This window comes from Lonchura striata, chromosome 5 (genome assembly GCF_050655825.1).
Source record: "Lonchura striata isolate lonStrDom1 chromosome 5, ASM5065582v1, whole genome shotgun sequence".
NCBI classification, from domain to species: Eukaryota; Metazoa; Chordata; class Aves; order Passeriformes; family Estrildidae; genus Lonchura; species Lonchura striata.
The window spans coordinates 39435244-39458787 of NC_140707.1; the positions used below are offsets into that span (position 1 = coordinate 39435244).

Consider the following 23544-nt stretch of genomic DNA (forward strand, 5'->3'; position numbering starts at 1 on the left):
AAAGAGGATAATGAGATGCTGCTAAAGCAGAGTGGATACTTGTGGGCTCTGGTTTAAACTCAGTGGTGTAACAGTACAACTTTCCAACTACAGAGGAATATGTCTTCTATCACAGCATTCTATCACAACATTAAAAACACAGTTTTTAATGTTCTTGGCTATGGACTCCTTTGCCACTGAAACAGGGCAGAAAAAAAGTGGTTTAATAATGATGGGAGAGGGAGTCTGTGGGGGTCTGTATGCCTTCTGGAATTGGGCATGTTATTACTAATCAAAAATACATTTTTTTCAATAGTGACATAAAAAAAAATGTGCACAGAGTTTCTACTCCTAACATATTTACATGAAGGGTATATCCAGCCTATGTGTGTATTTGGATTTACAAAAAAAAGTCCTCTAAGCAGTTCAAGAAAATGATGCTATTACTGGCTTGCTGAGAGAGGATTAATTAGGAAATGTCTTCCCTTATCTGGATTTCTAGAAGTTACAGTGGTTCACTTCCTTTTAGCAGAACATTATACAGAATGACACTAGGCACTATATTAAATAATTATGTTATTACATATTTCTTCTCTGAGACTTGATATTTTGGTTAAATTTGAAGTTATTTGCTAGAGGACTGTTCAGCTGTCAGATGAAGGAATCAGCTTGAAATAACCTTAATATAGGGTATGGTATGTTTGAATAATGAAAAGCCAGGGAAAATCTTGAAATCTGGGGGACTCCAGGAAAATCTTTTTTTGCATAAATACTAGCTTTACTCTGCATACGTTTTATTCCCAACCCCCCCTCTTTTCTCCAGTACTGATACTCGAAAAGGTGGAAAATGGAGATCTGAGCAACAAGATGTTGAAGATCACGGATTTCGGCTTGGCCAGGGAGTGGCATAAAACTACCAAAATGAGCGCAGCTGGGACATATGCCTGGATGGCTCCTGAGGTCATCCGCTCTTCCATGTTCTCCAAAGGCAGCGATGTTTGGAGGTATTGATTTGGCATTAAGTGATTGGATATTAAAGGGTAACTAGACCTGCCAGGAAGTCTCTTTTATGTATAAAAATGAGTAATGGTGAACCAAATATTAAAACTCAGGTCTTAAGAAAACTATCCATCAGCTTTCCATCTGTCACACTTATCTCAGATTTATTGTTACTGTAGAAAATAAGTGGTGGGCCAGCTACTGCATGCCTCTAAATATTTGTTGTTCTATAAGTTTTTGTTCAGATTATTTTGAGATTCATAATCCAAATCCCCTCTGCTTTATCTAAACCAAACATTCTGGGTTTATTTGGCTATTGACTGACATAATCAAAGGCCATAATACAATCTGAGAAGTACTTCATTTTTATAATGTTTTACATACGAGATAATTTTGAAATATTTTGTTTTGGTAGTAATTTGTCACTAATGTATGTGTATACAAACACACTGTACTTAATTGAATTCCCCATCCTGTTTTGATCCCAATACTATGTTTTTCCTTTTCATAATAATTTTATTAATTATTTTCACCCTTCTAGTCTTTTAGAAAGGATAATAGATCTCTTATCTGGGTCCATCTGAGTATGTAATCAATAAATAATAACTTGCATGTTTATATTGTCCTGTTCGTTCATGCACTGGAATATTTGTGAATGAGCTCGTTTGGTGGGGAGGAGTGTAAGGGTTGACCCATATACTTCCAGAAATTGAGTTTGGATAGCACTGTTAAGTGGATTGGTAAATACAGAATTCAGTAAATAGCTCCAGGACAGTGGCTTTTCTGGATGCTGGTTGACTTAGAATTAGTACTGAATGTCTGAAAAAGATAAAATGAGAGAATTTTGTTTTTCTTGTGGAGGAAAAGGTGTTGAAATGTCAGGATCTTTGTCTTCATAGCAGTAAGATTCTGTTGCTAGCCACTAATGCTCCTCCACAAGTGCATGCATGCTGTAAAATCCATCAGGATAAAGAAATAGCCCAGCTAGTAGATGTGTGGCTGTTATGGCAGCTATTTGGTGGGGGATTTTAATTTTCCTTGTCCAGTTTTGCTGAATAGATATTGTGTTGCCTTGTGATAAGTCTGTAAACTTCCATTTTGCACTCTAATAGCATGGATAAAATTCTGACTCTGTAATTAAATATGGTAGCCTCTGTAGCTAATCTGAGACAGAATGAGCAAGAATCTGGCTTTTATTTGGAGTGAAGTCTGGCAGAAATTAAAATCTTGAGGCTGTGCACCTTTTCTGTGCATATGATGATGATACTGGTTTGTACACAGCTTGTCAACCTCAAACCTAAACTTGCTGTTCCCTGAAACAGTGCCAGGAAGGGCCTTTAAGGGTAACCTAAGGGAAAGGGGAAACAGTTTTCCTGTAATTGTAACTTTAGTAATCCAGGCGTGCTATGAACAGATCAGAAGGTTTTCTGTACCAGTATGAAGTAATCTTTAAAAAGTTAAGAATTTTTCAGTCGCTTGGTGATTTTCATTAAATGCCTCTATGCCCATGCAAAAGTACCAGTTTGATCATTGATTTAAGGACTGTGAATCACTTCAGGACTTATGGACTGTAAATAACTGAAATTATTTGTTCATTTTTCAGAATATTTTATTTCTACTTTTAAGATTCTTTCATCACTTTCTCTTGTTATAGTTACCAGTCTTCCCTTGAAAAGAGGTTGAGTTCCTCACAATACTCTCCCTTAAACAGAGTCATCACCATTAAGGGAACTTATGTACTGTCTCTGAATAAGCTTTTTCTTTCTGGTGGCTAAAACCTCTATTCATAGTTAAACAAGCTGAAAAGAACATGTATACAGAGGACAAATGCTTGCCAGTGCAATCACTACTAGTTTGTCAATGACTGTAAGCCCTAGATTTTACAAAAGCAGTCATGGACTTGTGTAATAATTCCTGTCCCTACCCAAGGATGCAACCTGAAATTCTTAACAGGATGAACTTTTTTATCCTATTAGACTTGCTCCTCCTCTTGTCCAGTTCAACCACTTGGTTAATCACTGGAGTCATAGAGCGTTTTTTTGCCTGACAGCCTTCCAGTTAGTCAGTGCAGCATCAACAGAATTGTCTCTAATGTTTGCGAACCCCTTTATTTCAACACCTTTTCTTTAAAGCTTATTAGAGTAATACTGCTGGCTAAACTGTTGCCCAGCTTTTGAACATGAATCTTGTTCTGCTTGTGTTCTTGCTGCACGAACAGGTGAAGGACTGAAATTTCCTGAGTCAGTCTTATCATAACTGAGTGTTTCATCTTTTCAAAGCATGTTTCAAGCTCCATTTAAAAAGCTCCACCTGTTTACTCTGGAGTAGGGTTGGCAAAAACTTAAAAAGAGTAAGGAATGGCCACACATGGTACTTATCACCAGGGTCTGGGCCACTGTGAAGTTGTTTATAGTACCAGTACTTAGTAAATCTTGCTAGTGAAAACTTTTTGCTGTGAATTTTGCTGTGCTGTACCCATAGGCTCTAGATATACAGTAGAAGCCTTGTGTTTATATTGCACATAGTATGGTGAAACTGCAATTTTATTTAAATAAGTCCCTTCCTGTAAATCTGTTTCGTGTTTGTATTTGCTTTGGGTTTACAAGGGTAAAGTTGAAGCTTGGATATTGCAGCTCATCCAGTACTGTACACTAATGTTAGTAGGCATATAAATAAAATATTTTTGTCATTTGGCTGTTTAAATATATTTCTTGTTTGCTGTACACTTAATTTTTTACTGCTTAAAAGACAGTCATACTGTCAGTACTATTGGTGTGTGGAATATAAAGGCACAATACAACAACCTTCATCTGGCTTCTCCTATGTTCCTTAATTTAGATATTTTTAAGCTATATCTATTCTGAGATCAGTGAAATAATTGGGAATTTAATTTCCATTTAGGAATGGAATACCAACTCTAGATTAAACCATCAGATTAGCAGAGCAAGAAGTTTCAGGCATTCAGTGCTGGGTGTAGAAACTTCATTCATTAGAATATTTTGTTTTAATCAAGTGTTGGTGAAGCACTTCCACCCACAACTGAACACTTGTAGGCTTCTGTAGTTTTCTGTGTGTAATGAAGCACTGTCAAGACTTCAGTACCTGGCAGATAAATGCTGACTAGCAATATTAGAAGAAACTCATCTGGGAGAAGAACATGATACTGATTGTTGTGAAATGGGCAAGAAAGATCATCTATGGAACTGTCAGTTCATTAACATGCAAAATGCCAGCTGTTAATAGGCATAAAAATGTAATGAAGTTTGGGAGGCTTTTTTCATAATGAAAGTCATGTTCTAATTGTTGTTGGAACTGGGATCTCTTTGTTGGGCTGATAATTACTTCCTCGTGGAAAGTGTTGAACCTGGGAAAATGGGTAAGAGACATCTATGGTACATATGCTACGGAACAGTACCATTGAGGAAAAAATTACTTGTTTTTTAAAAGTTCACAGACTATCAAGGGAAGTGGCAAAATCACATGTGAAATCCTGCAGACCTCCAGCCTCCCTTGCCCTGAAAATCCAGTGAGTAGGATTGAACCTGATGTTAAATGGCTTAAGGGATTACTGGATCACTGAAAGATGGTTAATTATTCACACAAGTGTCAGTTGACTTGGATGCATGGGTTGTGTCACATGGTTCATTTCATAATTTAAGTCCAAAAATTACTACTAGGTGCTGGAAAAATAAATGACCTTGATCACTTTTTCTTTCTCCCCACTGAGAATGTATAGAGGCCCTTGTTTCTTTCTTTCTATGCCTTTTTTTTTTGTTTAAGTCTTCTGATCTGGCTTTTTCCTTTGTACTTTCCAATCTTCTGCTTGAGAGTTAATAGGAAAAAACTCTGTTCAGCACCTCTCTTGGTGTTTATTCACTTGGGATTATCATTCAAGTACCACAAAGCAGTATTCCCAGTTCTGTGGAAGCAGTATTCTCAGCAGTGAGCTGTAAGTATAGTGGCGTTGAGTTTTGTCAGAAGCAAAGTGACCTTTCCTGCAATGTACACTTCTAGTGTCACATTAGAAGAAACACCAATCTGTCTATTCCTTTTTCCTTTTAAAATTACCCTGCAGAAGAAGTGCTTTGAGCACATCAGTAGTGCTTTATCCAATACTAGTGTTAGGGTAATATTACAGCTCTTTGGTAGATTTTATTACCTTTTACTATCAACAGTGATATCCAAACTGGAAAATAACATGAATGATCAATCAGATTTACACAGTTCAAATATACATTCAGTTCACTTTTCATTTTCTTTGAGTGTTTTATAAATCCTAGGAGGCCAAGAAGAAAATGGGAACTCCTTAGGCTCTAGTTTATTTTTTTCAAATAATGGTCTCAAGACAATAAGAAATGATAAATTATAATATCAAGAGTGTGAATTACATAAGAAAAAAGCAAAAGATTGTGTAGATCAAAAAATATTATATTCTGCTTAATAAAGTAAAATAGCTGTGTTAACAGCAAAGGTTGGACCTTTAGTTACTAAAATCCTTTATCTAAGTAGGAAAAGTACTGTTAAAGGTACTAAGGTAGCAGCAGTTACAGTGAATGTCAAAGATGTGATGGGGTGGAAGGGAGATCACAAGAGTACAGTTTGTGATAATGCACTCCCAAAGGATAGGGAAACTGTTGCTTTGAAACAAGAAAAGCTTAATGTTTTAGCTTTATATTATATTTATATTTTAACTCTTTAATGGAGCAGCTATTTAAGGAGATTGTTAGAAGAGAAGCAATTTTTCATTTGGTCTTCAGTTGTGCTTAGGAGGCCTTCAAGGTGGTATACTATGACATGGTCCAAATATATGTATATTTAGATTTTGTATCTTTGCAAGCACAATTGAGAAAAATTAGTCCATTACGGTAGTGTTTAATCACAAGATTATTGACAGAAGTGGGAATTTTGTGTAAAAACAACAAAAGCAGAATACACAGCAGGATATCTTTTAAGGACACTGTTAAAGCTCTGAGTGAATGTATAGGAAATCCTTCAAAAGAATGAAGAAGACAGTGTAGAAAAGACTACTGAAAGACTATATGTTTTTAAAATCTCAGTCTGTATCCAAATGAGGAAGATATGCATTGACTTGAGCTCTTTCAAGTTGAACATAAAACAAAGATAAAAGGGTTTTGAAGAGAGTCTTCTTAAAGCATAAAACCAAATCCCTTGCTTTCAAATGCAGCACATGATAACCCTGCAGGAGAACCTAACAGGTGGGCAAAAGGTGGGAGTGCAAAGAAGATAAGGCTATATCAGAAAAAAAACTTCAGTGGCTTGTGTCTGCCAGAATAGAGCAGAGACATTTTAAGCTGAAAATTTCTCTTTAAGGGAGTCAGGCCTGGAAGACATATCTTACTGAAGTCAAATTCACAAAGGTGTTAAAACTGACTGATTAAATGAGCAGTTACAATTCCTGAGATTCACAGTAACACCCAAGATGTCTACAAGAACATGAGAGTCAGCTAAGTTAGTAGCTATGTTGTGTAATCTCTTGCTTAAAGCTGGTGTAGTACCAGAGAAATGGAAGACAGCAGACGTGGTAGTAGGTCTTAAAAGATCTTCCTGAGGATTAGCAAGTATGATTGTATGATCTTGAATTCTTCTCAATGGTAGAAACAGCACTAAAGAGCAGGGAGCTGGTGGACATGTGAGCATATCTGGGGAAGAGTTAGCTTTTGTAGAAGAAAATGTAATACCCGGTGAAAAGTGAAAATGCTTGGAGGAGATACTATGTTGATAAGTGGTGAGGTTGCTTATACTATATTTGGATTTATAAAGAATTTAAGCAAAATCCTTCATCATAAGCTTTTAAATAAAATAAATTGATGAGGGAAAAGAGGGAAAGTATTTTTTCCATCATTTAACACATTCTTACTAAAAAAATAAATCAGTTTTCTTGGTGGGGAATTCAACACAATGATAAGTGATTTGAAAAAGCAATACATGGTTAGGTAGCATGGTTGATGATACCAAGTTATTCAAGATAAGAAAAAGTAATGTACTGCAGAGAGACAAAGAAAAGTTTCACTATAATGAATGATAAAATAGATGGTAATAAATTCAAAGTAGTACCCATGGGTACTACTCATGTGTACAATTTATGGGCTCTAAATTTTACTATTGTGATTCAGTAAAAACACATTGGAGCTACTATGGATAATTTAGCTTATTTTGTAAAGAGTGAGAAAGGCAACTGGCAAATGAAAATTTAGTAGGCAGGAAAGAAAGAAAACAAGCAATACCATCTGTGTCTCTCCCCATATCTTTAAAACTTTGTGATTTTGCTCATTCCAACAGAAGATGTCAAAATCAATGAAAGATATGAAATGGCTTCTGTTCAGGATAGTAACTAGATTAGGATTTAGCTATATTAAGATTTAGCTAGATTAGGATTTGGGGGTCTGGAAAGATGATGATTTAGTCAGGATGTGTGGGAGCCTGTGAAATCATGGACAGCATGGAAGGAGCTAATAGGGAAGATATCTTTATTCTTTCTTGTATTGAAAGAGCTACAGGGAAGCCAGTGAAATTACCAAGTGATAAGCTCAAAACAAGTACACGGAAGTATTTTTTGGCAATGCATCATTAAATCTGTGGAGTTCACTACCACAGAATATAATGGACAGTAAATGGGTTCAGAAGAGAGTAAGAGATCAATAGAAGAAAAAACTGTCAGGTCGCCAAGTATGAAGAAGCAGTTTCTGTTTTGAGTTTTCTAGAAGCAGAAAAAATATTCTGAGGTTATGTTTTTCATCATATATTTTGGGAAAGAATAATCCTGGAGCTATTTCCATAACTTCATGGGTAGTATTTTGTAGAATATCTTAAGATGACAAGTTAATTCTAAAGAAGTATTTTTCACTTGTTTTTAGAAATCACAAGCCACCAAGCAACATTCCTCATTTTTTTGGGTGCTTTGAGAGGTTCTGTTTGGAAACTAAATGAGAAGATTTATGATTTTCAGATTGTTCCTAGTTTCAGAGAGAAAATTATTTTTGCCTAAAAGGTGAAAATGTGATCTTATTTCAGACTTATTATAAAAAGCAGGTAAAATAGAGCAGATCACCAGCTTGGCATTCATGATAAGCTTGTCCTGCAAACTGCAATTTCTTTAGTATACTAAATTCCCAGGTTCAGGTACCTTGTTGCTTAACAAAGGCTATATTAAAGTCAAACACCTATTGTCTTTTTTGTTTCCTTCCCAATAGTTATGGTGTGCTGCTTTGGGAACTGCTGACAGGAGAAGTACCATTCCGAGGAATTGATGGTCTTGCAGTAGCATATGGTGTTGCTATGAATAAGCTTGCCCTTCCAATCCCTTCCACGTGTCCTGAGCCTTTTGCCAAACTCATGGAAGGTAAGCCAGCTCTGGTGTGTGTGGTTTGTGCTGTTTCTAGAGTGCTGTTGAGCATGGCCTCTTTGTGTCGGTTTTGTTACTTAACAGCACAGATTTCTCCAGTGGGTTTATTCAGTGGTGCAGGTTATTGTGGAAGCCAGGCCTGACTGTTAGTGTGCTGTGACAGCGAGTCTAGTATTAGAATAATAAAGATTTTTTTTACCAACTGTCTTTATAGGAAAAGGGGGCTATTGCTGTTATCTCTTAGCTTGTTTTCTATTAGTGATGACTCACCAACACCAAAATTTCACATGTTTATTAGGTCTTGTTTGAAGTCTAACTTGTTTTAAAATTCATAGCTCAAACATCTTGCTCATAGTATCAGATTGGTTTGAAATGAATCTTTATCCTACTGACATTTCAGGGAGAGGTTTTAAATGTGGCTTTGACATTCCAAAACAACCCATATTTTCAGTCAGAATGATGTGATTTTCTACTTTGGAGGTAGTTCATGCCCAAGGTGGGCTACAGAGAGGTGAAAGAAAAACAGGAGTTAGTCATCAGGGCTGATGTAGTTATTAAAAAGGATTGTGTGAGGTCATTTTTGGGTGCACTTATGTGACCTGGTCTGCTGGCCATTGAAACTGCTTTCATGTCTCCCAAGCTTCAGTTGTTTCTCCCTCCCTCTCTCCTGCCATCTCTCTCTTCCTTACCTTCAGTATTTTTCTCAGTTTCCCCTTTCTCAAGGATTTCTAGGTGTTTATATGTAATAAACATTTTTATACCTATCTGGCAAAAAAGAAAACAGAGATAAAGAGAAATCAAATTTGGTTTATAGTCTTGGTGAGCAAAAAATGGGTCTCAACATAGAACTGGTACTCTGTGGCCTCTGGTGGTGCTTTTAGCCTCAGGAAAGGAATATGAATTATGAAGAAAATGTTTCTGATTGATTTTTTTCCCCTGCTTTTGGAATACTTTTGCCTTTCTCTGGTGTTTTCTTTAGGTTACAATCTTCAGTTAATTTAAGGTAAAAAATTTCATATATGTTCTGCTATAAAAGAAATATCCTACTGGATAATAAGCAGTAGAGCTGCAGGTACAGTAGCTTGGAGGCAGTGTGAAGTGAGAAACTGCATCTGAAAGAGTTGATGAAACTACCTGAGAGCTCAGTGTTGTGCCAGGTAGTTTATTTTGACATGCTTTCCTGGATTTCTTAACTATAAGTGAGGATTTAAAAATCATGCCCTCTATTGGGAAAGTTAGGCAGAGGCATATGGCCCATGCCTGAACCCAGCAGCACAGGGGTGAGCACCCACGTGGCTTTGGAACACTTGGCTTCTCTGTGTGCAGGGGGAAGATGAGAACAAAAGAACCCAATTACTTTCTGCCCCTTCACCAAAGCTGTTTTCCAAACAGGCTGTTTCCCTTCTCGGGTGAACTCTTCTTCCTCTAATGTTGCTTTCACTTTTGATTTACTGCCATGGTGGTCTTCACTGAGACAACAAAGCTGAACTTTGGCTCTTCACAGAAGAGTTATATGTTACAACTGTCCTCATTAGTGCAAATAATGGCTGATCCAGACCTGGGAAAATAAAAGCCACGGGCCACCTGCTAGTTATCCTGTTCACTCATTCATGCATTTGGCTGGCTGCAGTATTTTGTTTGACTTTGGGTCATGTTTGCTTTGCTGTGCTTAAAACCTGAGGTAAAGAGATGGATTATGGCACTGACAGTCCAGCTGTAACACCCATTGCTACTAATTGGCAAGCAGCAGGGGATCATCAGAGCACTCTTTAACATCCTCAGTTCTCTATTTTGATCAAAGAAATAAATACAAATGTGTTCCAGGATGGAACCTGTTGATATGCACAGTTTTGAAAACAGAACTTGCAAATGCAAAATCTCAGTAAGGTTAAATTCAAAGGGAAGAATTGCAGAACTAAGCCTTGGCTGTTGCATAGGTCTTGTGAAGTGATTTTTATTTTTAATTACACCTGCCCCTTGATGTACTTCAGTCCACAAAACTGACAAGTGAAAGTCTTTTAGGACATGACCTAATATTTTTAAGAATGTTCCCTTTTTTCTGACTTCAAGGCTAGAAAACTTTTAGAACATTTTTATAACTCTTGTCTTGTGCTGCAGTAATGCTTGTCTTAAGTTCAGTAACCATGTGGAGCAATGCTGTATGATGAGAGTCACCCAGGTGTTAGTTACTTCTGTTCATGCAGAAAAGCAGTATTCCTTACAAATACATGTGAATGTGAAGTTTTTGTGTTTGGTTGTTCTGGAATTTTGGCATGCAGGCATCAAGCATTACTAAAGAGAATAAGGACACTTGCTGAACAAGAGCCTGTGTAAGTGCTGTTACAGGACAACATAGAATAAGAAAGTTATTTTTTTTCTGCTGGAGTAGAAATGAGGGGGAAGGAAAAATGAATGAGTGCAAATTTCCAATTCAAAAGTGTTGTTAAATCAAATGTTTTGATGTAATGATTTAGGGGGTTGTATGTAATGGATTGGGGGTTACTTCATACTATTTTCTGTTTCTGTTTTCTGCGTTCAATTCCCATCACTGTAAAACATTGCTTTTTGTACTCATTGAGCTGCTTTATGTGGTAAGATGGCTACTTTCGGTTCTGTGTTTTAGAGCTCTGTAGTTGGAGCTCTAGCTGCAATTGAATAATTCCATTAGATTGTAAATGAAAAAAACTTGTTCGCATCTGTGGTTTCTCCTAAAAGCAAAAGAAAAATGACTGATTAATTTTCTTTCAAATAATAAAAACGGACCTGTAAAAACAGGAGAACTCCAGATGCACCATTTGATGTCATTATTTACTTGAATCTATTATTTTCACACAAGTTATGCCCAATTTGCTTTGCAGGAGGGGTTTTCCATTCTGAGAAAAGATTCATAATTACTCAGCTCAGTATTAGATTTTGGCATCAGGAAAAACCCTGATAGATATCCTCCTGCAGTATGGCTGTTAACTCTGCAGTGTAACTATTATAAAATAAGTATGTGCAAGAGCCTTGCATAGTATTTCTACTCTGTGAACACATATATGCATCTTAAAGCAAAATATTAAAGGACATGATTTATTATTTTTTAAAAATGCTTTAAGGTGTACCCTTCTGTAAAATTAATAAATCTTTGTTTTACTTGACATATTATTGCAATAGAACCTAGAGACCTAGGTAGTTAGATAGTTCAAGATTTTAAGTGTTGTTGGATATTGTACAAGCATGAATTCCATACTTGACAATAGTCAGTGCAAGTGGGCAGTGGGAAAGCTGGGGTAACACAGGTAATGTGTATGCCAGTCTTTGCCACTGGGGATCAGTAAAGTACTACCCATCCTCTCAGACCTCCATACTTAGAGATGCTTGACAGCTGTTTGTCTTTATTCTGTTCTAGATTGCTGGAACCCTGACCCACACTCACGACCTTCCTTTGCCACTATCCTAGACCATCTTACTGCCATAGAAGAGTCTGGTTTTTTTGAAATGCCCAAAGATTCCTTCCACTCCCTGCAGGAAGACTGGAAACAAGAGATCCAAGAGATGTTTGATCAGCTTAGAGCCAAAGAAAAGGTAAGTAGAGAGTAATGCTCCCTGCTTGTGCTCTCTGGATTGTAATTTCCCCATTCCATAGTTCAAACAGGGATCACTGTTTCGTGCATCCCAGAGCTAATTTTGTCTGTGTTTTGCTGGAGTTTATATTAAGTCCCCAGATCGATGGCAGGTTATGATGCACACAAGGGAAGAATCATGAGAAAAATAAATATCCACATCCTCAGCTGCTATTCTTTCTAATATTGTAGTGAGCTTCCATTATACTCTGTGTAAATTGCTGTGATGAGTTGATTGTTTATTGCATTTGATAACTGTTTCACTATTAGCATCTTAATTGAGAAACCCAATGAAAACTATTAACAGGAGATGTAGGAGGGTAGTTCCAGCTCACATATACTCTAGTTAACATTGTAGCTTTGTTTCTGCTGTGTTTGTGTTTTCAAGGTTTTGAGCACAACCAAAATGCATAGACTAATAAACATGAGTGCTACCAGGGGAAGGGTCCAGTAAAAGCTATAACTGAAGTCCATCTGGGCAAATAGCAGGAAACAAAAATGCTATCAGGAATAACAAGAATGGTGACCAGCAGCCTCGAAGGGGAGATGTGAAAAAACTGAATTTTTCTTCAAGCATGCTTGCAGAAAGCACAGTTTGTTGCATCTAATTTAAGGTCCTTACAGAGACTGTCTTTAGTTGTTGGTAAGAAAAATTGCAGCAGAACCAAAATCACTAGTGTAATAATATATTTATAAGTTCACAGTCTCTTGCCTGAAAGTAAACTCATAATAAGCAGCCATCTTGATATCTTGATCTGGGCTCAGAGGTTGGTTTGGGAGGCAGAGAGAGAAAGAAAAGAAGGCTTTGGGTCAGAGGAAAGAAGTCAGCTTCTACAACAATACTTAAAACATTTCTATGTACCTATTTTAGTAGCTTTTGGGAAAAATAAATTAGCTGATAGACATTTCCTTGCTACTGTTGTCCCATGGCATATCTGTGTTGGAACAGTTTTTGAAAACCAGAAACTTCAACAGACAAACAGTACGAACTAAACACTAGCTAGTTTAGCTAGTTAGTGCTAGCTAAACAGTACTAACTACACTGCCCTCAGGATGAGTACTGCATTCATCTTTAGCAATGGGAAAATAATTTTATATGCTGTTCACTTATTGAAATCTCCCTGGTGGTGAACCAGGTAACAATGCCGTTATTAAAAACTAAAAATTAAAATCTGTCTGATTATCTATCTGATGTTTAACTTGACTTCAGTTTTTGCCTTCCGCACTGGAATTGGCCATCTGGAGAGAATTATTCAAAGTGCTAAATTCTTTTGTCCTTGTGGTGGGAGGACAGGAACACAGTGGGATTTTGGGATTTCAAGGACAGTTTCAGTTAATTCGTTTTGTCAGCAAGGGATAGATTGAAAGGTTTGCCTTATGTGCCATTGCCAGGACCATATCAAGATGGTTTTTGAATATCCCCAAGGAGGGAGACTCCACAACCTCACTGGGTAACCTTTTCTAGTGCTCAATAATGCAGTATAAAAGTGTTCAGAGAGTGTCCCCCGTGTTGCAATGTTTACCCGTTGCTCTTCTTCTGTTACTGGGCACTGCTGAAGAGAGCTTGACTTTATCTTTTTTCCACCCTTCCCTCGGGTTTTTATTTACACCAGTAAGATACCCCTTCACGCAAACCTCCTCTGGGCTAGGATGAACAGTCCCATCTCTCTCAGCCATTTCTCACATGGCCCTTCATTGGATTCTCTCTGGTATGTCCATGTCTGTCTTGTACTGGAGAGCCTAGAATTTTACACAGGATTTCAGGTGTGGCCTCACAAGTGGTTATGTCTGAATTTTGATACTGGTACGAGGAGCCTTGAAGGGCAAGCATTGAAGTCCTTGAGGATTTTTTTTTGCTCTCAGCTGAGCCTTTAACCAGTGGGTGCAAGCCATTGACGCTGTGCCTTCATAACTGGTAATGCTGGTCTTAACCCAGAGGTCACAAGGTAGCCTTTTTTTTCTGCTTTCTTATCTCCCTGAAGGAGCTGCGCACATGGGAAGAAGAGCTGTCTCGTGCTGCTGTTGAACAGAAGAACCATGAGGAGCTGCTACGAAGGCGGGAACAGGAACTGGCAGAACGCGAGATTGACATTCTGGAAAGGGAGCTCAACATCATCATCCACCAGCTGTGTCAGGAGAAGCCTCGGGTCAAGAAACGCATGGGGAAGTTCAAGAGGAGCCGGCTCAAGTTAAAGGATGGCAATCATATCAGTTTGCCTTCAGGTTGGTGATGTGTTAGGCTGTGCCAGGTGAAATGGGAGCAGCCTGTAGGTTTGATAATGCCTTACTACTGACCTGTATGCATTAGAAAGGATTTTATGTACTTCAGGAAAAACATGCCTCTTTGTGATCAATAAACTAAATTTAATGATAACATTAACATTGCCCAAAGTTCCAATATGAAGGCCAGAAGTAAATTTGAAACGTAACATGTTTGTTAGCCATTGGCTGTATATGGCTTATTGTGAAAATGTGGTGCAGTTAAACATGTTAATACTCAAAATAATCAATTTTTTAAAGGATGTACATACAAGATGATGGACACTCATGCTTGGGAAGTATTTTACATAATGCTGCAGGAGAAACTATAATCTACTGAATTTTTTTTGGGTAAAAAATTACCAAAAATACATTGATAGCTGTGAGACTAAACCCCTAGATTGCTAGTTCATATGTGAACTCCTATTAGCCTGGAAGTGACTCCTGGAAGAAATGTTAAATTTTGCAAAGTCACTCTTAGGAGTAGTGATGGTGATGTTCAGAAATACTGAATTCTTAGCATTTCTACTGCAGATTCTTTATGGAGATTTAGATTTGTCAAGAAATCAAATGTCTGGGGTTTGTAAGTCACCTGGTGTTCATCATTACATCAGGGATGATGACTTGCATTATATTCTTTGTTTTCTGGGAGACATTGCCTGTTCAGAAGAGAAATTACGATAAAATGTATATGTTACCTATGCCTTTCTTTAGGTCTGCAAACATCTATTTTTGGTGGTGCTTAAGAAACTGAGAGGTAAGGTGCAAGGATTTTTACAGGGATATAATTTGGCATGTTACTCAACACAATATCTGTGTGTGTATGTGTTTCACACATAGACTAAGAAGATAGATTTTCAGGGCTGTAAGTGCACATCTTTGTTCTGAATTCTTTTTTACAGCAATTAGCTGTAAAACATAATTTCTACATAGATCCTGTAAGTTGCACTCTTTGAAAGTTGCCATAAATTATTATTTATTTTTTTCTTATATTAAAAAAAGGAGAACTTTAACTGTGACTTTCTGCTTTTTTTTTTTTCGTTATGCTAAACAGATTTCCAGCATAAATTCACTGTGCAGGCTTCTCCAACAATGGACAAAAGGAAAAGCTTGATCAGTAGCTGCTCCAGCCCTCCTGCAAGTCCTACCATTATTCCCAGACTCAGGGCCATACAGTGTAAGGAGCTCAATGTACTATTGAATTTGGGAAATGTGCAGTCTGTCAGCGTGGTAAGATGCCAAGATTCAATATCTAGGACAGGACTGTTAAAGAAAGCACCTAAAATATTTGAGTTCTGCCTTGCATGTATACATTTGGAGAGCAAAATGGAGTGTCTTAGTGATGGAGGGAGTATCACCTCCTTTGGAGCTAAAACCACACTTACTCAAGTTTGTGAAATACTGCTGTTTCTGTAGCAAGTGTATTCCTTAGGTGTACAAGTTAATTTTAAAAAATACTAATGTGCAGGGTAGATCTGTAAAACATTGCTGTAGTGTATTAAGTTACTGTTTTAAGGAAATAAAAACAAGAGGGATTTTTGTGCAAATAGTGTTCCCACAATAACACAGAATTAGGCAGACATGCATGTCTTAGAATCAAGAAAGTCAAGTTAACTAATGTATAGTGTTTGTATTGGATATCACAGCACTTGTGTGTTTGATTTCAAACTGATGGTTCTAAAGAGAAACTGATGATGGAATAAAGTTGGATAGGCTACCTATACCTGAAAGGATTGGGGAATGCTTAATTTGGTATTTGGTTGTTAGATTTGTGTTGATAAATGGTCAGAATTATGTGAAAATCACTTTTGTTACTATTCCTGTTCTGGCCTATGTTTTATTCTTTATGTTGCTGTGGAACAAGTTCTTTTAATGTGTGTATCTGTTTTTCCTTCCTGTTTTCCACTGTTCCTTCCACTTGTGAAGTGACACCTGCTGAAAGCAGTAAAACGTGGGGACGAAGCTCAGTCCTTCCAAAGGAGGAAGGAGAGGAAGAAGAGAAGAGAGGCCAGAAGAAAAAGGGACGCACTTGGGGACCAAGCTCACTTTGTCACAAGGAGCTAGGTGCAGGAGAAGAGGGGTAAGAGAGGGCTAGGAGGAAGACTCATTTCCAGGTTCTAAAACCAGTTGTGAGCTGGCTCACAGGATATTTGCCTATCCACTTGCAAAACTCTTTCTGCTTCCAAACTTCTTTCCTGTACCAGAGATGTCAGAGATTCAGAACAGTTTACAAAATTACAATCAGTTAATTTGCCTAGCAACAGATGTTTCACTGTCTGGTATTACATTAGACAGTTATTTGTCAGCTGTCAAACTTCTTAGCTGTGCAAAACTCTGTAGGAGATTTTCTCTGTTGTAAGGCTCAGTTTTCTGTAGTTTCATTGTCTTAAATGCTAGTATATAAAACTATGTGGTAAAGCCAAGCAAATATCTTCTCTTTAGTCTTTTGAAAAGGACATGTACCTTGAGTGAATCAGTCCTGAAAGTGATTTTTGCAGAAATTCAGGTTGTACCTGTTTCTATAGGTTATTGTTCTGTGGCTTTTTTTTTTTTTTTCGTGTGTGTGTGTCAATTATTTATACCAGGACTCCAATTAATCATTGCTGGAATGCTCCTTTAAACATAGGGCTATTTTGGCCTTCTAAAAGATTTGAATGCTTGGTAATTTTTAGTAATATTTGAGTGTTTTCCCCCAGATAAATTCATGGGTTGACTCTTGCCATGTTTTTTAGCAGTGAAAATAAAATAGCTGGTTATAATCTTTGTCTTTGCTATAGTGCGGTCAGGTGTGAAATGCCTGAAAAATTGATGTTTGCATAGTGCATCATTATTGTAGCCCCCTGCATGAGGACCTGGATCTATTAAAACATGTTCTCTCTCTGAGATACTCAAGACATGTCAGCAGGACAATATGGAGGAAGCTTCTTTTACTGATGCCTATGCTTTACTTATTCTACAAATGAAGGATAGGATAGCATTCTATGGAATTAAAACAGATGTCACACTTTACAATCATTAATTATGTAAAAGGCGAGGAGATCACTGAAGCTGGGAAAAAAACACTTCTATTTTGAAATCACATTCTTAGAATTCTGGGAATAGACCTCTTCTGTTTTCTGTTCATTACTGTACAGTCTGAAGCACTGATTGCTTTTGGGCATAGACAGCTAGAATGGAGTTGCTTGCAAACTGTGGTTGCTCATAAAATTGTCCCATTCTCTCTACAACTGAGATGTTCTGTAGTATTCAGAGACTCTCCTAGGGAGACTCGATACGGAGATCATGTTTTGCAGAGTGTCTGAAACATGAGAGTTTTACTGAGAGGGCAGTATGGCTAACATACAGTGAGCCACTCCTTGCTGAGATCATGCCAGACTGCAGACTTCAATTTAAAGGGAGCAGACTTGCAGTAAATATTAGTGACTCAAAATATAGTTCTTGTGATTTTTTAGTATTTTTAATTTCTTATTTTACACAGGATAAGGTAATAAAACTTCATTGAATATTTAAGATAAAGAAAGACTTTTAAGATTGAGTCAAACCATTAACCTAGACTGCCTTGTTCACCAATAAACCATCTCTCCAAGTGCCACATCCACACACCTTGTGAACATTCCCAGGGATAGTGATTCTTCCACTTTCCTGGATGGCCTATTTTAATGCCCAACCACCCTTTCAGTGAAGAAATTTCTCCTAATACTTAATCTAAACCTCTCCTGTTGCAACTTGAAGCCATTTCTCTTCTCCTATGACTTGTTACTTGGGTGAAGAGGCTGACCCTCACTTGGCTAGACCCTCCTTTCAGGGAATTGTAGGCTCCTTGAGCTTCCTTTTCTGCAGGGTAAACAATCCCAGCTCTCTCAGCTGTGCTTCAGAAGAGTGACCTTTCCCTTCCCTAGCTCTGTTGACCTTCTCTGAACATGCTCCAGCTCCTCAATGTCTTTCTTGTAGTGAGGGCCCCAGAAATGAACACAGGATTCGAGATGTGTCCTCACTGGCACTGAGTACAGGAGAACAATCACTTCCCTACCATGGTGCCTTTTGATCTCTTGGCTACCTGGGTGCACTGCTGGCTCATATTCAACTGCCTATTGACCAGCATCTCCAGATCATTTTCCACCAACCAGCTTTTCAGCCAGTCATCCCCATTGATGGGGATGAGTAGCATTGCGTGGGGTTGTTGTGACTGAAGTGCAGATCCCAACACTTCACCTTCTTGTACCTAATACAGTTGGCCTCAATTCGTCATTGATGCAGCCTGTCCAGATCCCTTTGCAGAGCCTTCCTGCCCTCTAGCAGATCAACTCGGTGTCACTACAAACTGACTGAAGGTGTCCTCAATCCCCTCATCACCCAGATCATTGATAAAGATATTAAACAGGGCTGACCTAAACACTGAACCATGGGGTAAAGTGAAGAGCTAAACTTAGGACAGAGAAGTCCAGTTGAAGTATTCCCTATAAAACGCCATTTTGGTAGCAGAAGTGCTGCTGTTACTGCTGCTTATGGGACTTTGTGATCCAAGGAACTTTTATCTTCATAAGTTTTATCACTTTCCATGTATTCTTCACAGGAGATAATTCCAGGTTTATTTGAGAATAGCATTGTGAGAATTGCAGTGACCTATAATTAATATAAAGTAAAAGCAGTCATGAAAAGATGATGCAATGATTATTAATGCTTCGCTATCTTTGAACATAAAGAATATGCCCAGCAGCAGAAGGTTTTTCTACTGAATTGCAGAGACTGGATGAAGCTTTATGTTGGACTAGTTCTGTAGCAGTTCAGTTGTGATCTTACAGTGTCTTCTCAAGGATATACTGTGAAGTTTTAATAGTCTTTAAACTTGGCATTGATTGGTCACAGGCTTACTATGTTATGGGTGATGGTCACCCTGCTTTTTGCACAGGTCACTAATTTTACAGAAGGTGACAGTGAATGTAACTTAAAATCCTTTAGCAGTTATATCTTAAAATCTTGAAAGCTAAATAGGGGTGAGCCTGGCAACAGACATTTTTTTATTCACTACAGTATTGTATTAGTGTCTTAACATGGTATTACAGAATGCTATTGAGACACTGGAGATGCCATCTTATGGTTTCAAGGAAGTTTTTTGCAATTTGCTGAGCAAATAAGCCTTGTCATCTCACAATTCCTAAAATGAGGTAGCTTTGCCTTCTTCTACTGAAAAGTCAACAGAAAATTGACTCAGTCATAACACAACCAAGTAAGTAACAACCTGCTAGTTAATTAATCTAAATAGATTACAGGTAAGAAGTCTTTCGGTTCCTGAGTTGTTATGTTGGTGATTGAACTGTAGCTTTAGTGCTAGTGCTTTCAAATAATTTCATTCCTGAAGGAATCATTCTTTCCTTAGGGCAACAGCAGACAATACTGCTCTATTAGGAACATTCTCTAAGTCAGCATGTTTTGAATTGTTTTCAGATGCACATCACAGTCTAATTAAAATTATGTGCAGCAATCTTCTGAACAGGTCTTTGAGGTCTGCTTGTGATTTGAGGGGAAAAGAGAAGGAGCAAAATATAAAAGGAAGGATGAAAATTTTATAACCTTAATGCCAATGTATGAGACCTTGAAATTATTCTGGTAGGTATTTATCTTCCTGTAAAGACTGAACTGCACTTTGACGGTACAAAAAAAACCTTCAGTTTGTTCTTTGCAAGGGAAGAGTGCTCTGAGAAGTCAAAAAGAAGCAAACTGAGTTGAATCTGTGTTTTCCCAGCTCTGTGGAAATTTCACTTTCCTCACTAGTTCTCTACTCATATTATAAGAGCTAAGAGATTCAGTCTTGGGGATGTTCACACTGCTAACATGGTTCATTTTCACTCACCGGCTTTCCCTTAATATGTATCCCTGTTTATAGTATGTATCGTAGGTACACCTGGGTAATTCAGATCCAACATACATTACTTGGTGTGTTGCGTTACACAGCTGAGTTATACAGCTGTGGAGGGAGTAAATCACAACAGACCCACACACTGAATGGCACGTGTGTTATAAAACCTTGTGGTTGTCTGTCTTGATAAATAGGGTTCAGTGTTGTGCTGTCTGGATTTGAGATCACAGCAGGGTCCTGCATATGCCAGAATGGTTAATGAGGATGGACTTGCAATGCCGTTCAGGACTGCACAGGATACTTTTAGTGTAATGTCTATGCCACAATCATCAACCAACTGATCATGTGCTGGATCAAGTTTAGGTCCTGTGGCCTTGCTATTGCTGCAGTATAGTTTGGTGACAAGTACAGCAACTCAGTTGGGTAGAGAGCAGAGGAAAAACTCATACCAAGGCAAAAAAATAACCCAGCATAATAAATTTTTGAAGTCCTAGAATGGAAGCTGTCTTAGAAATGCAGAATAATTCTGGTGGAAAATAAGACTAGTGAGCGGTAACTTACATATGGTTGTATTTCTTTTTCTCTTTAAGGGAATGATGGTAGTGAATTATGTGGCTTACTAAAAAACAATGCAAGTTAGTAACAGAGTTGGAAGTGATCTAATCTCCAAGTTTTCTGTTCTTTCAATAACAAGTCGATGATTTTGTATGTCCAGTTGAGATCATTCAGACTATCTGCAGATATTTTTATTCCTTCCATGTAATTTCTGCCTATCCTAAGTGTGTGTGGCTTTTGACCAACACTGTGATGTTTCATGTTGGACTTTGTGGAGAAAGGCACAAAAAATTTTTGAGTTCAGACTATGTTAATAAATGAATAACAAAACTTTGAGTATTGATATACCAGAAAGTTGTGCTGCTAACCAAAGTTGTTGACATGTCTGATGTCATTAAAGTAGTGCAGGATAATGATAATGAAAACCTATGAACAGAGATCACTAATAAGTTCAGGAGCCTGGTAACATATGTTTAGACACAGGCCAAAGTAGGGATTTGGGTTTGGGTTCTTCTCTTGGGCTATTTTTGCTTTTAAGTAAAAGAAACAGTGACATGGTTTGTAAGTTTAGTTGCCTTTTCCCCCATAATTTAGAACTTGTGCTTTTAACTGTACTTCAATACCATGTTTTCTTTATAAGAAAAATATTGAGGTTCATGACACAGAGACATGGCTTTGCTGTTACAGTGACTTTAGCTTATTATATTTGTTCTAGTGAGTGATATTTGAATTCATTGTTCATTTGTGTTTCACATGAAAACATTTTTGGGGGTATTTTTCTCTCACCTTGCAGAGCAATTTATTTTTTACTTGCCATGGTAAGACTGATTGCAAAAAGGAATCAAGATTGTAAAAGATTATGCCTTGATTTAAAAAGAAAATGTTTAATCTGATTTTTGTAGTGCTGCCTTCTATTATTCTGCATTTATATCTTGTTAGTTATCAGCAGAGGCCTTTTGACTGCCACAGTGTAACAAATGAGGAAAAGACTTTTTTTAAGTGCTGTAAAGATGTCACAAAATGTCTTGCTGTGGGAGGATTTCAAATCTGTGTAGCTGAGATGGATACAAGCATATCCTAAGTAAACCAATAGAGGATATATAAGGGATGGGGAGAATGGAAACTGTGAGCATAGTACATTTTCTCACATCCTTCTACTCTTTTCAGTCTGAAAGCTCTGGTAGAAGGATGCAAGCAGTGGTCATCCAGTGCACCAAATCTTGGGAAGATCCAGAGAACTGCACCTGCTTTTCCAGGATTCACCAGCTTAGCAGAGATGGGTAAAGGAATTCCCTGAACTTGGTACTCTCATCTCCACTTCTATTCAGATTCCAATGAATCTCTTTCCTGACCTTCACCTGGTACCTTACAGCAATGTTTTAATTTTGTTTGGTATCTGTTTTTCTTTTGTTCTTTGTCAACTATCCACTTTCTCCTTCTGGATTTTCTTCTTGTTCACCTCACTGCTTGTGCTTCTCCTTCTGTCAAGCTAAGAAGCTTCTGTTAATTCTCCTGTAGCTCCATGCTGTCTCTCAGCTCCTTTTCTGAATAATGATATTTACATGTGCAGCATGCTTACACCTTCACTTGCAAGGAGCAATCCTTAAAATTTTTCTACCTTTTGCTCCTCAATCACAAACACATACATTTACTCTAGAAGTTACTGAGGTGTAGGTTGCCTTTGAAATGCTGTTCTGCAATTAATCCCAAGTGGATGAATGCTTCACTGATTTTTTTCACTTTGATAGTGTTTCCAGTTACTTCTCTCAGCTTGTCTTCTTTGGAAACAATATACTGTATCTGGGAGTTGATAAATGATGATTGTGAGGAGAACAGTTGCATCTTCTGAGGAGAAGCTTATTTTAAAGTACATTTTGAGACAATGAAATTTGCCAGAGAAAATGTTACATTGAAAATGTTACAAAGTCTGTTTTAATTTGCTTTCCAGATGATGAGGACAGCGAATGTTTTAATGGAGAGGGCAAAGTGCACCCTTCACCTGTGCACAATCAGTCATACCTCTGCATCCCATTTCAGAAGAATGAGGAATGGGATGGCCCTTCTAGTGATGCCAATGAGGAGTCCACCCCTGTAAACTCTGCTACCAGTACCCCACAGCTGACACCCACTAACAGCCTCAAACGTAGCAGCTCCCACCACAAACGATGTGAGGTTGCATTGCTTGGCTGTGGAGCAGTGCTGGCTGCTGCAGGCTTGGGTTTTGATCTGTTAGAAGCAGGGAAGTGTCAGCTGCTGATTGAGGAAGAGCCAGAGATGCCCAAGGAAGAGAAGAAGAAGCGTGACAGCATTTTTCAGCGAGCTGGCCGCCCACGCAGGAGCACTAGTCCACCTTCCCGGAAGATCTTCAAGAAGGATGATCCCCTGTTGTTGCTAGGCGAGCCATCCACATCCCTCACCCTTCTTTCCCTGTCTTCTATTTCCGAATGTAATTCCACCCGGTCCCTGCTGCGCTCGGACAGTGATGAGATTGTGGTTTATGAGATGCCTGTCAGCCCAGTGACAGTCAAGGCTCCCTTGCCAGCCATTACAAACCCCCTGGTCAATGTCCAGATTGAGAGGTTCAAACAAGACCCCAACCAGTCCCTGACCCCCACACATGTGACTGTCTCTTCCCACACCCAGCAAAGCGGACACAGGCGCACACCTTCTGATGGAGCCATCAAAGGGAGTGGACTGGTTGTCAATGGGTGCCCAACCAGTGGATGCCCTTCCAGTACCTGTTTAACTGGAGCACTGGGAGCAGGTAAGTTTTCAGCCATCTTCCTTTTCCTCTTCAGAATAAAGACAGAAGCAGTATAATTACTTGTTGCTTATACATTTGTTGAGATGACCAGCCCACAAGAGTTGCTTGTGGAGGCTATCTTAAAACAAATAGCTAACAGAAGAATGCAGTAATCATTTTGGTT

The 23544-nt window shown here is 38.2% G+C and overlaps 1 protein-coding gene across 2 annotated transcripts in view; it reads left to right on the plus strand.

The window, feature by feature from the left end:
• The window catches only part of MAP3K9 (mitogen-activated protein kinase kinase kinase 9), a 60617-nt gene that overhangs the window by 26122 nt on the left and 10951 nt on the right, over positions 1 to 23544 (plus strand). The window contains exons 3-10 of one of the 2 annotated variants that reach the window (XM_031505007.3): positions 803 to 983; positions 8190 to 8338; positions 11733 to 11908; positions 13929 to 14169; positions 15260 to 15382; positions 16132 to 16285; positions 21785 to 21897; positions 22566 to 23381. In XM_031505007.3, the coding sequence (XP_031360867.3) occupies positions 803 to 983; positions 8190 to 8338; positions 11733 to 11908; positions 13929 to 14169; positions 15260 to 15382; positions 16132 to 16285; positions 21785 to 21897; positions 22566 to 23381 (1953 nt within the window). The remainder of the gene's footprint in view (positions 1 to 802; positions 984 to 8189; positions 8339 to 11732; positions 11909 to 13928; positions 14170 to 15259; positions 15383 to 16131; positions 16286 to 21784; positions 21898 to 22565; positions 23382 to 23544) is intronic. The other variant, XM_085581999.1, reaches the window with a different exon arrangement.